This window comes from Gallus gallus, chromosome 4, assembly GCF_016699485.2.
Source record: "Gallus gallus isolate bGalGal1 chromosome 4, bGalGal1.mat.broiler.GRCg7b, whole genome shotgun sequence".
NCBI lineage: Eukaryota > Metazoa > Chordata > Aves > Galliformes > Phasianidae > Gallus > Gallus gallus.
The window spans coordinates 43962859-43977345 of NC_052535.1; the positions used below are offsets into that span (position 1 = coordinate 43962859).

Sequence of the window (14487 nt, forward strand, 5' to 3'; positions counted from 1 at the left end):
CTTAAGCACAGGAAAACAAGCAAACCATGTTCCTCTGATAGTTAGGAGTTCAGAAATTGGAGGGCATGAAACAGCTGCTGGGTCCAAACAGGAACTCAAGCCGAGCAGAACAACCCAGACACCACTCGTCTTTGTAAAATAGGAAGAGATGGTACAGATGTAGTGCTACTGTTTTGGAGGAATGAAAAAAAAAGTGGAAGAACAAAACCTTTGGTCCTGCTTTTTCGCTGCTACCTGTTGGCTATCCTAAAAATTCTACAAATTTATTCGACTTCTGACAAAGCTTGATGCTCCAAACAAAAATCTAAGAATTGTGTTGCCAACTGAAGCAAATGCAACAATAAACAAATAATGTAAAATAAACAAGTTAAAGGCCTACATCTTTTTTCACATCTTGTTTTCATCCTCAAAAGCCTTAAGGTCAAGTCTATCAAGAATCTACGCAAACAATGCAGTGCAATGTTGTAACTGATAGCCAAAGTTACACTTCTTTAAGAATTTTACTGTTACAGTAGTTTCTGCTAGTCTCTTTCTTGCCCAAATAATGCAATGCAATGACATTTTATGCATGAGAGGAAATCAAAATAAGCACCATAAAACATACTCCCCTCCTTCTCTCAGCAGACATGCTCTGATTTCTGACATTCATTCCACTCCAGGGCTTTGTATTTAGACACCATTCCCCCTCTCATAAGACTATGAAAGACAGTTCATTTAAAAAGCTTTGATGCACCAAGACTTGCCTTCAGTTTTGTTAGCTATCCAGTTTCTCTCTATATTTTGCTACGGAACATTATTTTGACCAGTTCTTGAATTGCTCAAGAAACTCCAAATCCATGCCTTCTGGTGCATATTTTTACTCCTCCGACTGTATTAAAAGTCAGAGCTCCGATAGAATTTAAATTCTATATAGATCAGTCTCTTCCAGTATTGAACCACAGGAATGATACAACTTTGCATTTGTAACATCATGAAAATTTTATTTAATCTATTGCTAAACTTTAATGAATTTAAATTGATTTTATTCTGGTGTTTGGTCTTCGGAAAATAGTTCTGACATACAGACATGCAGACCTGGATTTACAGAGGATGGAATTACCGTCCCAGGATTTAAACATCAATCAGTACCTTTTGACATTCCAGATGCTCTTCGCATAACATATTTAAAACCACAAGAAGTAATTCAGATATGTAAATGATTATGAAATTCCAGTTTTCTAACTCTCTCAATCCTTTGAAAGAATACACAGAAATTTTAAAGCCATATCATTTTGTTACACACCCGTGTAGAGCTGCTTGTCACAATGGTGATAGATTCCACTCCAACTATAAGTCTAATATCAAACAATCTCTGCTATCAGCAAAGTTATTTTGGGCACCACAATATAAGGAGAAAATGAAACTATTAGAGACTGTCCAAAGGACAGCTACAAAGATGCTGTTGGACCTATAGGGCAAGACACATGAGAGATAGTTAAGGTCCCTTGGCTTGATCAGCCCAAAGAGAAGACAGAGGGGAAGCATCATGGTAGCCTATGGCTTCTTCACGAGGTGAGCAAAGGGGCAGTTGCTGGTCTCTGCTCTCTGATGACAGTGACAGGACCCAAGGGAATGGAAAGGAACTCTGAAGGATCAGGTTGTGTGTCAGAAAAATGTTCTTCTACATGGTGACGGCATGGAACAGGCCCCTGAGGGCAGTGGGCACAGCGCTGAGCAGCCAGAGTTTAAGGAGCATTTGGACAATGCACTCAGACATAGGGTTTGAATTTTGGGTGGTGCTGTGTGGAGCCAGGGATTGGACTCCATTATCCCCGTGGGTCCATTCCAACTCAGGATAATCTGTAATTCTATAATTATCCTATGAGCACGTTTGATCTGCTTAATCACTCCATCTACTCACTGACAGTAAAGCTGATACCTACACTACGGAAGTGAAGCATGTATAACTGACCTGCTTACAAATAAATTCAATCTGAATTCTGCTAAGAAATGTTTCACATTTGTCCTACCATATTTATTTCAGTCCATTTGGACAACTGAATTATTAAGGGTACTACAGCAGAAGATTCCAATAGAAGTCATGTATCTACTTGGAGACATTACTAAAACCAGAAACATGTCAGACAGCAGACACACACAGACTGTTGACAGATAAAAGTCTTGCCCTGTAGAAATTTTAAAAGTTAGCATTTCCAGCTGCTCATTCCATTCCTCCACTCTAAGTTCTTGCCCCTCTCTCTCCCTTCCTGGAAATTAGCAGGAAGGAATGTATATTGGCATTTAGCCACTTCAGTTCAAAATCTGGCAATTTAATTTTAACTTCTCAGTAAACTAACCTACTGGACATTACACTGAACACCTTATTACACTTGCACACTTTATCACCCATTCTGCTACAGAGATAGCAATCTCCCGTTGAAGAGTAGTGAACAATAATGTCAAACTCATGTACAAACTGCCTATTAATAAAGAAGTTCAGCTGTAATTTTTGACAGCTGGATTTAGTGATATAGCTGTATTGATTAACCTTTGAAGAGTCTCCTCATTTTGTACATCATTCCCTTATTCACAGTATCTTTGTTGGGTCCCAAAAAAACATCTATATAACTTCACAGCTTGCTTCTTCCGCAACTATTTCACCTTCTTCCAAAAGTATGTGGTACTACAGCTCATATGCTTTAATACACTTTTGATATTTGAGCTGCCTTGACAGAACTAACTTTGCTGTTTCTCTAGTAGACAGCTCAGTAATCTGAATTCACATAATTTAGTCTGGTATTTTGCAGTTTTTACAGTCAATCTTTTCTGTACTAACAGCACAATGACATATTAAATAGCTATCTCTAAAAATAAATAAACAAGCCAGCAACATTCAAATTCCAGAAGACCCATGATATGAAGATTTATTTTTCATCACAAATAAGAGTTAATATATATCTGAAAAATAGGACCAATGGAAATTTTGTTTCAGAGGACAGTTTTCAAATGACTGTATTTGCACCTGTAACTAAGGCCCCTCTGCTATAGGTTACACTATACAAACCTCAGCTGTATGAATTAATATTCCCTGGAGTTAATAAGCTATCTCAGATCTGTAGAAAATTATTATTTATTTATTTATGTGTAAGTGCTTCATATTATGTCGTCAAGATAATAAGTGTTGATTATTCAAAAGTCAAAAACTTGACTGAAATAGTTTGTGAATTGAGTTATGAATGTTTCTTGTCACCAATTTGAAATCCTTTCATAATTACTAGGTTTTTTTTCTATCTTACGGCCTATCTTTTAATTTTGCTTTAACCTTTTAACTGATTCTTTATTATAAATTTCTTCTAAAAGGAGTGAAATCATCTCTTTCTTTTATCTTTATACTCTTTCTTCATTTTTATTTATTTATTTATTTATTTATTTGGCCAGGATTTATTCTATACCAAGTAGAAGTGGCTTAATTTATCTCTCTTTGTGTGTGTGTGTGTCTAAAGCATATTTCTGGTGCCTGTCTTAATATAATGAAACTGCTAAGACAATTTCATGACTTGGAAGTGCTGAGAGTAAAAAGATTATACAGCAAGCAGATATCCAGGAGTCACTATACCCTGACTCTCGTGGCTAGTGATGATATCAGAAAGGTTTTTCCATCTACTAAAATTGGTATCAGTTAAATGATATCATCATGACAGAGCTGGCAAAACATTCTTTTCCTCAAGCTGAGGCATGACAGTCTCCACTAGGTGCTTTTACAAGAGATGTAAAAATACTTTGTGATGAAGACCTTGTGAATGACTTAGAGAATGAGGTAAAAGTAGGGTGAGGTGGATCAGTAGCACACATGCTTCACACCACAGAATGCAAAGCACACTGCACAGGGAAAGCTTCAGCTAAAACAGTGACGCATGAGAGGACTTTATCTTACATGGCTTTTTATGTCATAGAATGGGTGATAGCAGGTCTGCTAAGAGCCATAAATGAGCTACCCTGGGTGCCAAAACAAACAGCTGGTTTTGGAGCTGAGTCTATCTGGTCTGATCTCCGATACAACATACTTACGCAGTTCAATGAAACACTGTTCAATAAAGCATCAAGCTCACTCATTTTAAGTTCCCTGACATTTTCTTGCTGAAGCATTAGGAACGGGAATATAGATGCAAGTGAAAGTTTATGTTTAGCTACCATAGTATTCTCCATAATTTGTGAGTCCATAATGAGAAAAATGGACGTGAAAAGAAGGTTAGAAACAAAAACTCTTTGAAGAAGTCCAGAAACACAACTACTTTTGGCCACTGTGGGTGTGGGTCTGTGGGTCTGCCCACACCAGTTGTAAAACTGGCCAAGCCAGAAGTGCTAACTGAAAGGGGGCTGTTGCAACAGTGACAAAGATTACCCAAGCAGCTCGTGGCCACATTTACTGTAATATTTGACAAAATGTATTTTAATTTTCATCTGCATATCCAATTGCCTCTGTGTGTTCCTGTTGCCTGTTGAAGAGCTACCACTTCAAGAATCAACAGGAGAAAAATTTAATAAAGGATTTAGACATCTATGGTAAAATTTAGGAAGCATATGCATGGCCTTAAACCAAAATAAATTATCTATAAAGCTTTCATTTAACTGCCTAGGTGCCAAAGATGCCATAGACACTTAAGCTTTCATTTGTATGACCGATTAGAAACTTAAGAACTGAAGAATCTGAAGGTTCTACTACCCGAGCTGAAGCAAAGTGAGCTCTCCCTCTTCACTTGGAGTTTGCAAAGCATACACCCAAAATTGTCAGTCAGTGTGAAAGATCTACCTAAGCACACCCAAAGCACAGTGCATTAGAACCATCCTGACTTCAGCAGAAAAAGTACTTACTGCAATCTTTGTTGATGTTCAATATCAACACTTGCCACATTGTTTATACAGATACTTAAAGGAACAACTCACAAAGCTGAGCATCGAAGTAGATCATCTCACCCAAAGTTCGAAGCTGTTCTCTCTCAGAAGACCACCATCAGCATGAGCTGCTCACTGGGATCAATCCTGCTGAAGTGCTGATACTACACAAGAAGAGCACATGATTAATACATTAGTACAAATCTGTCGATCACTGTATTTAAGCTGTGTATGAACAGAGAATTAGTACTATCCTAATCTTCTTCTCTTCCCTACCTTCATCTGGAAAGATCTGTTTTCTTCCTTGAATCTCAGACCTGACTGAGTTACAGGGGAAGGAAAGAAACAGCACTTCAATATTCCCATTTCAGAATGGCCTGACAGTTTGTTCCTTCTTCCCACCATCCCTTCACGTGTCATGAGGCCTTCTACTTTTTCAGACCCCTGCATGTTAGCTCCTGTGCCAACTCCTAGCATTCATTACTCTGGAATAGTCACGTTGGGAAGTTAAATATAACTGAACCACTGCTGACACCTGTTGTCCACCCTGAGGAATTGGTATTAATCAGGCCTAGCATACATAACACAGTTAAACACGCCAATACCATTGGACAGACTCTATAAAAACAAAAGCATTTATCACTCAGGCTTATTGTACAATGTTTTAGAAGGATATGAAGAGAAAACGGTATACACTGTCCCTCTCCTGCGACTCGCAACGCCCCGGGTCCATGGGGCAGGAATGGGCCCTGAGGAGGGGTCTGCAATGATGGCGAACGAACCACCGTGCTGCATAAACCCCACGTGCTGGCGCCAACCCGCAGTGAAACGCCAACCTACTCACTAGGGCAAAGGACAGCCTTGTGCTGCAAATGGTGTGGGATCACAGAGTCCTTCGGTGAAGAAAAGCATTGCAATGACATGATGATGTACACGCTGAGCGTACAGGTAACAAAACGGGACCGCCCCCATCACACGCAGCTCAAGCTGCAGGCGACCGTGCCTGAGCGCTGTCGGCCCTCCCGAGCCAGGCAGACAAGCTGTCAGGACGTCATCTCAACACAGAAAGCAAACACACACAAAAATCCCACCCACAGCCACACCAAGCGGGCGGGGCTTTTCTTTCGGCATCCTTCCCTCCGACACGCGACGCTGACCGAGAGGCGGAGGAAGGCCCTACGCCAACCCGCTGCCGGCGCCCGAGGGAAGCGCGGCGGCCCCGCGCGCAGGCGCAGTGCAGGCGCAGGGCGTGCTCTCGGCGGGGCCGCGCCTCTCCCTGCCGGCCGCGCGCCCCTTCCTCTGCGGCCCAAGGAACGGTACCGCTGCCGCCCGCCTCTGTCGCGGCTCAGGACCGGCGGAGCCGCTCCCCTACCCCGCCCCGAGCAGCGGCTGCAGCCCGGGAGCCCGCACGGCGGGCAGAGCGGGGGGGGAGATGAACACGGTGCTGTCCCGGGCCAACTCGCTCTTCGCCTTCTCGCTGAGCGTGATGGCGGCGCTCACCTTCGGCTGCTTCATCACCACCGCCTTCAAGGAGCGCAGCGTGCCCGTCAGCATCGCCGTGTCCCGGGTCACGCTGTGAGTGGGGGTCGGGCGGCGGGGCGGGCCGGGCCGGGCCGGGTAACGCCCGGCACCGGGACCCCGCGGGCGGGCCCTTCCGCTCTACTCTTCCTTCTTAGTCCCTGTTTTCCGCCCGGCGGCTGAAGCGGCCGCGGCCACGGGGGGCTCCGCTTCCCCCGGCGGGGCCAATGAGGGAGCCCCACGACGGCGCTTCGCCGCCTCCCGCCCCGCCGGGCGGGGTTCCGGGAGGGCCGGGGGCCGGGGCGTGCCCCACAGCGGCGGGCGGCTGTGCCGCAGAGCGGCGGCGGCGGCGGCTTGTGCCGGTGTGCGCTCGGAGGCTCCGTGCCTTGGGGCTGCCCGAGGGCAGGTTGGATAGGACCCTGGCAGCGTGGTCGGGTGGGTGTCGGCCAGCCCGCCGCCGGGGGCTGCAGCTGGGCGGTCGTCACGGTCCTTTCCGACTCCAGCCGTGCCGTGACCGAAGTAGATCTGAATGAACCGGTAACGCGTTCTCCTTAGACCAGCTTGCATATTTTGTCTTCCTGCGAACCCTGCGGAAAGCCCCATGCCCACCGCACGCAGCGGGCTGACGTAACCCTTTTTTTTCGGGGTTTTGGCTTTTTTTTTTTTTCTTCTTCTTGAGAGTTTGTCACAGGAAGCTTGCACCGAGTTCACTGTGCCCAGCATGGAGGGCTGCGGTTCCACCAGCAGCCAAGTGCCTGCCACAAAGAACACAAGGCCCCGACTCCTGCTCCTGGTGGCGTGGTTCTTTACCAGCGTTACACCTGAGAATGGCACTCAGTGCATGCGGTTCTGATCTGCTTTAACTTACCTTTGAGTCAAAAATGTGTCTTATTATTTTTTTGTTCCTCCTTACTGGACTTGTTTTGGGCCTGGTCAATGAGTTAAAGCAGCTCTCAGAGTTGCAGGGCCACCCCAAGGCATGTGGATGGCTGGCAGCAGCCTTTGGAAGGCATAATGATCCCACATAGAGTGGGAGCTGCAGTCACCTTTTGGATTGCTTTAACACCTCTAGCTAACAAGCCCTGTGTGTATACTGGGTGGAGGGTTGCCAAACAAACAAACAAAAAACTTAAAACTGGCACAAGGAGAAATGTAGAGAATTCTCCTGAGCTTCACAGCATGAACTTCATGCTAATGCCTGGCCTAGATGAAATGTGTGCTGCCTGTCCCTTCAGTGGTGCATGAATCTGCTATTTATGAAAGAAGAGGCATTATACCTTAGCTGTTGCTGTTGAACTTCTAATAAGTTCCACAGGCCCCCAGCTTCATGCCCATTGCCCCAGTAGATTGACAGGTATTTGGAAATTGTGTCAAGTGCTTGACAGTAGTTATTACTTAAAAAGATGTTGGTGTAGGAATGGTAGTTCTTAACAAGTCTTAAGTTGGTAAGTTTGAGTGGTGTTTTTCTTAATTACTGTATCCAAGAATGTGTTTTTCACTGGTTGATACTTTTTTCCTCTGAGATTACTGAATTTAGTTTATATGAAATTACATTTTAACAGGCTAATTTTAACAGCAGAATAACTGTAACTGGTAAGTTCCTAATTCCCAAGGTCTTTGTTACGTGAGGAATTAGGGCTCATGGTTCATTGCCAGCTTACTTTCTGCTGCAGCGTAAGCTTGTAGCAATAAGTTTGGTAGGCTGGTAAGTTTTAACAGTGAGCATATAAATACCTTTGTTATTTTCCAGTTTCTATTTTTTTTTTAACACAGTTTACTCTGGCAATGTCAGCTAATTTCTCAAAAAGTGGATTTGTAGCAAAGTCTTCCAAAACTTGTGTATGATTTTCACTATGTAGAAGGAAGGGTTTTCCTACTCCTGCTCCTTAATGACTGAACGTGCCAAGGAGAAATTCTCGAAGCTGTTTAAACTGCAAAATTAATGACAGTTAATCAGAATGGTTGGAGTGTCTTGTATGAGGCTGAGCACTAGAGGCTTTCTAGTGTAGTCAGTAAATATATAAAATGATTCTCAGCTACAGAGCCAGCCTTCCAGTCAGCTTTACGTACTTGGGGATGGGGATAGGTAACAGAGAACTGCAAATTCCTTTTAACTGGAAAATAATTACAGGCTTTTTGTGTAATTTACATAGACTTCTGTGGGGGTAAAACCCACCATTTAAAACTGAGGCTCTAAACCTTCTGGAAGGCAGGCTTTATTGTATAAAGTGGTTCTACTTCAGCCAAATGCTTTTGTAAGGAAGTACAGGGAACGCATGGGGAAAGTATGCAGTAAGTATAATAACTTGTGTAAGGTGTGAGAGAGGAATAAAGAGAAGATAATCTTGTGTTTTGTTTTATCTTAGAAGAAATGTAGAAGACTTCACTGGACCTAGAGAAAGAAGTGATCTGGCGTTCGTCACGTTTGACATTACTGCAGATATCCTTAATGGGAAAGAATGGTTTGAGAACATTTTGAAATAAGATCTCGATGTTTATTTTTGTTAACTTATAATCTTGATACTTGAAAAAAGACAGAAATTTGTCTTAAAATCTAAGTTTCAAGCAGTGGAAAATTGTATTTTGCGTATCTAGGGCATGAAAATAGAACATGGAATAGTTGTTCTGTAAATGGCGCTGGGTGAGCTGTTTCCTCTGTTTTTTTTTTTTATGCCTGCTCTTAAAATAAAGCTCTGTAGAGAAATGCAGTGCATCTGATCTAAGAGAAGTGCCTTTTATTGCCAGGACAGTATTAGTGTTAAGTGAAGGTGATATTTGTGTTTTGAGGTGTAAACTAGTTGCAGGGTTTATATAATGCAGTGTTTAGACTGTCATACTGAATCTAGGGACTCTGATGCAACTTTGAAGCTTATTCTATGGTGAGATTTTTAAAATTACAGCTGCATAATAGCTGTGTACAAGTATCTGTCCTTTAAAAAGAAGTGGTATTTGTTTACTTTCTTAGATGCTGAACTATCAAATCTCTAACATTTAGTACCATTCAGTTTATTGGGAAGCATACAAGGTACTGCAAAATCTACTCTATTTGTTTTTGCCCTCTTACTTATTGCTGATAACTATTCAGCTTTTTTTTGGTGTGTTTCTCTTTTTATCATTCCTGTTTGTGTTTTTTTTTTTTATTGAGAAGGGGGGGGGGTGAGTTGTGGATGTTCTTAGCTGTGTCGATGAAAGGAAATCGTTCTTGGGATTAAGACACAAAAATCCTATTTTTCTGCAGAAATCAGTACTGAATATAAGGTAGCATGTTTTAACTCACGTGATTACACAAAGCTTTGCTTTGCAACTGAGCTGAAATTCCTGAGATTTTTCCCTGTCAGCTGTTTTTTGTCACTGTGTTAGACAAGACACAGGTTTCCTCTGTGCTTCAGAGGAGATTGATACGACTAAGTGAATCAAATACATTCCTTGAGTGGATGTAAAAGCTGGATAAACAGGTGAACTGGGTTTTTGCCTGCATTTCTTGCACGAGAACGAGAAGGTTGCAGCTGAAAGCAGGAGAAATAAACTCCTGAGTCTATTTTGTAACTCTGAAATGCTCATATTTTTAAAACCAGAAACTAGAATGCTTCTGAATAGACTAATTGAATTGTGTATGGGGAGAGGGCAGGGCAGGACCTCTGGAGGAGATGTTCTCATGTTAAAGACTCCATGTTCTATTAAGATTTTTTTTTTAATACTAGCAGTTTTAAATTTGTTTAAGAAAATTTTGACTTGATCTTTGATGCTTGATGTAAACAAATCTCACTCAGTGTGTTGAGTTGTAAAATATAACTGTCTGACAGGTTTCTTTGGATAAAATCTGTAAAAAGATATCAATGCATTGGCTCTCAACTAATGGATGTGATTTGTTAGTCCCAATGAGAATTAAATACAATGACTGTTAGAAGATGAGTATTCCCCTCTCCTTCCCCTAGACTCAAAAAAGCTCTCTTGGCTGTACTTAATCAATGGCTGGCTTTAGGAATTATTCTGGAAATCTTTTTTGTGGGATTTCTTAGCTTCGTGGTTTCGAGTTATCTGGAGCTATTTTACCTGAATATTTTAGTCACCTATTCTTGTAATAACAGCTGTGATTATTTAATTCTTTCTTTCCTTTGCTTTTGAACTTGAGTCTTAAAAATGTGATTCAGACTTGGGATGAGTGGGACAAGATAGATTTTCCAACCAGCATCAAAATCTGTTCTATTTCACTTATGTTTCAAGATAGAGAAGAATAGAATAAAAAGGATGACAGTCTTGTAGGCTGGAGGAATAGAACATCGCCCTTAATCTTTATTGTTATTAATGAGATATTTTCCTTAGCAATCACAGTGCATTTCATTGCTAAATGAACAGCAAACATTTAAAATAAAAGCTTTATTATACTGATTGTCTCAAATGGCAATTATCAGTATTTTACCATTGGTCAGTAATTATGGGCAGAGTTCTGTAAGTTGAATAAGCTGATGCTCTTTGTAGAAGTTAGATAATTAAATTTGATAATTCCAGGTGTCCCTTCCAGTATGACAGATCTATAGTCTACTGACTTTTCTAATGCAGGTATTATAGGCTCTTTGAACTCTCTGCACTCTGTAAGTTTGGTATTATATATTATTTCTATCATCCACATTTGAATGCTAGTGTTCTTTGATAGTGCAAATGATAGTTTTAGAGAGTTGCTGAAGAATTGTCTTGCTTTATGTTTAAGATTTTATAATAGACTGACTAGCAATAGACCACAGTTACTGACTTGTAATGTCAAGCATAGAACTCCTAAATCATTGCTTGAAATAGCTGTTATTTTTTTAATCTGCTTTATGAAATCTGTAGCTTGAAAGTGATTAAAGAATATGCTGGAACTTTTGGAAAAGCTCTGACCTATAAATAAAATAAGGTATAATGAAATGTAAGAAACTTAGTGTAATCATCATAGTCTGGATAAATCTAGTGAAAATAAAAGAAGTTTACAATATGGTAACCTTTTCCTTAATGTGCATACATCTGCAGAGTATATTTGACTGGAATGTTAAACAATTGTTTCTATATTTGTCTGCAGAATATTCAACAAAAAACAATGTAAGTATGAAAGAGATAGTTGAAGTAATTACCCATTTTGTACTGCATTGATTTTTAACACTTTGAAATTCTTCTGGGAAGAGTTAAGGCAACAAAGTTTCCTGCTAACTTGGACCACATTCACTGGCTTTAATGGTTATTTTCTTGACAGTTTAACTGCATGTACTTTCCCCTAACTTTCTACAATTTATTGCTGTTAGAGATGGGATGTAGTGGCCTTCGGTTTGGCCAGGTGTCGTGAGTTTTCTGTTCATTGATTGCATTACTAATAGGTTTGCTGATATCAGCAAGGATATTGTGAAGGCTTTTTTTTCCCACTTGCTACATAAAACTATTTCTAGATTTTTTTAAAAATGTTATTTTACAGATGCTATGGATACTGTAGTTGCATAAGAACAATTTTTAGATTTCTCTATTAGAGACTGGGAATTAATTGTCTTGTTTCATCTTTTGCCTTGTTTCATAGTTTTGTTTATACATATATCTGCAGTTCTCACTTTAGCCAACTACTCTGGCTAGATTGTGCTGTATCGTACTGTATGAGATTTTAACTGCATGTCATTGTTACTACATCTCTACTTAGAGCAGTATACAGTTTCAAATACTTAAGATTTTGGGATCCACCCTTTTGATGTGCTCATACAACTCTTGGAATTATGCTTGTAAATGAAATATCAAATTCCCCCCCCCCCCATTAAAGTTGGAAAAAATTTAAATACCTGAGCAATGCAGCTCAATTTGTCTTTTGTTTGAAAGAAAATCTAAATTCTTCTCTTTAAAACAACTTTTCCAATTCCAAAGGAACACCTATCATACTTTCAAAGTCTTTGAAATCATCTGACTTGTTAAGGTAGTGTTTGTGGTGTTGCACTGAGCTGTTCTCTGTTGCTCCATGTATTGTGCCACACTTCAGTGCATTGTAGTATCAGTTTTCCTGGTGTAAGGAATTATTTTTATTAAACTGGGTTATGTGTGTTACAAACATGTACTTCAGGTTTTTAGTGGATATGCCTTGTAATTTCAGTGACTAGGCACGCTCTGAGAAGTGATCTTGCTAATTTAATTATAATTGTATTTTTAGGCTCTGAACCAAGTGGTTCTTTGGGACAAGATCATTTTGAGAGGAGATAATCCAAGGCTGTTCTTAAAAGACATGAAGTCAAAGTACTTTTTCTTTGATGATGGAAATGGTCTCAAGTAAGTAAATCACTTTGTTGGTTGTGTGGGTTTTTTTTTTTAGCCCTGACATCTTGATTTATTTGCATGCTTCTCATTTTACATGCATTTGTGTTGCTATAAGGTATATGTATTCCATCAGTCTGTTGTGTCTTTGTACATGTACCCCAACGTGATGCTTCTAATGTCCTTATTGTACAGAATTGGCTCTGTGCTGCACTCAGTTCCAAAAGAGTAGAATGATTAAAAAATAAATTCTTACCTGTAAAACAGGGAATATTTCATGAAGTAGCTACATAAAATCTCTTTATTTTCTGGATCAGGAAAATTATTCTTATCTCACATTAGTTAATGTTAGTATTTGTTAGGGAAATTGGTTAATTTCAGTACTTATGCTGATTTTTCTTTCATGTTTTTGCAGGGGAAACAGGAATGTCACTTTGACGCTCTCCTGGAATGTTGTACCAAATGCCGGCCTTCTACCTCTTGTGACAGGATCAGGACATATGTCTGTACCTTTCCCAGATACCTATGAAACAACAAAAAGTTATTAAATTATAATACCGAAGCAACATATTTTTATACTTGTATATTGTGAATAAATTTTATTGCGGTTTCTTCACACATCCCACACAACATTCCCGTGAAAGGTACTTAATTTCCTCAGGTTCAACATCATGGAAAAAAGAAAAATTGAATTTTTTTAAATAAAACCTTGAAACTGAAACCTAAAGGAAAGGTAAATTGTGGAGTACTGTTTTCTGGTGTTGGGAGGGTGGGGGAACAGTTTTTTGTGGTTTTTTTTTTTTCATTCATTTTCTTTTTTTGGCCATCTGGGTATAGATCTACCTTTCTTTTAAATAAACATTTTTACACCAGAAACTGGTCTTACTGGTTTGTTTTTTTTTAAGGTACTCTGTGAGTTATTTAATGTGTGTAGGATGCAAATGCAGAACTCAGATCTAAATGAAATTTCTGTGAGTACCTGAAAGAAAGGGCTATTCTGTGTAATTGTATTTTTGCTGAATGCATGCTTAGTGTGTTGCAGCAAGGTAACTGATCCTTTCTAATACTGCTAGCAGCCACTCATAATCCACTGTAGTCATCCCATAGATCTCCTTTTGAATGTCACTGATGTGTGGCATATCTGCAATTCTGTATTATAAAGCATTCTAATAATTGCTTATAATACAGATAATGCACCTACTTAGAACAGTAAAAAGAAATCTTTCAACGTGTCCAAGTCCATGAGGAAAGTAGAAGCTTTCATTAAAGAATGGCCATTTTATTTTCATTTGCTATCTGCTCAACAAGGAAAACAGTCCCTGGTTTCAGAGGGGTCTGGAACAACTACAGTATTGAGACGCCCTTTATCACAAGGAATGAGAAGGTGTTCTGCAGAACAGCCTGTGAGAACATCTAAGAATGATCTCCACTAGGAACAGGAATTCAGGGCAGGTGCATCAGCTGGTATTAATATAAGCGTGTCTGTAAGTTTTCCTTACACAACCAGGAAAGTGAGTAGCAGTTTCAGCACCTCTACAAGAACCGTTGTGGTTACATGTTCTGCTCTTCCCTTTCTCAGCTACAGGCACAAATGATTGTAACTATAAAAGCAGAACGGAAAAAATCCACAGTGTTGGGATTATCTCTTGGCAATAAGAATGCTTTATGCCAGTTGTAGGGGAACTTGTGGCTTGAGTTGGTGATTAAGCACCTGGTGAAGGGCTGTGGCTGGCTGAGGGAGCACAGGCAAATTGTTTGCACCTGTGCTCCACAGGTGACCAGAAGGGGTGGGCCCAGTGCAGAGCGACCCTGGGCTCACATAAGAGCAAGCCACGGAAG

General features: G+C 40.4%; 2 protein-coding genes across 5 annotated transcripts in view; one reads left to right on the forward strand and one right to left on the reverse strand.

The window, feature by feature from the left end:
• The window catches only part of ASB5 (ankyrin repeat and SOCS box containing 5), a 34677-nt gene extending 28061 nt beyond the window's left edge, over positions 1–6616 (reverse strand). For 2 of the 4 annotated variants that reach the window (XM_015276529.4, XM_015276528.4), the window contains exons 1-2: positions 6373–6616; positions 4954–5036 (exon numbers count right to left, since the gene is read on the reverse strand). The gene's annotated coding sequence lies outside the window, so the exon portion shown is untranslated. Of the gene's footprint in view, positions 1–4923; positions 5037–6372 lie in introns of all 4 variants that reach the window. The other 2 variants (XM_025149847.3, XM_015276532.4) reach the window with 1 other exon arrangement.
• Positions 6127–13375, forward strand: SPCS3 (signal peptidase complex subunit 3). Its single transcript, NM_205297.2, has 5 exons — positions 6127–6447; positions 8757–8830; positions 11390–11466; positions 12548–12663; positions 13064–13375. The coding sequence occupies exons 1-5, from the start codon at positions 6305–6307 to the stop codon at positions 13194–13196; spliced, it is 543 nt and encodes a 180-aa protein (NP_990628.1). The 5' UTR covers positions 6127–6304; the 3' UTR covers positions 13197–13375.
• Positions 13376–14487: the final 1112 nt, after the last annotated feature.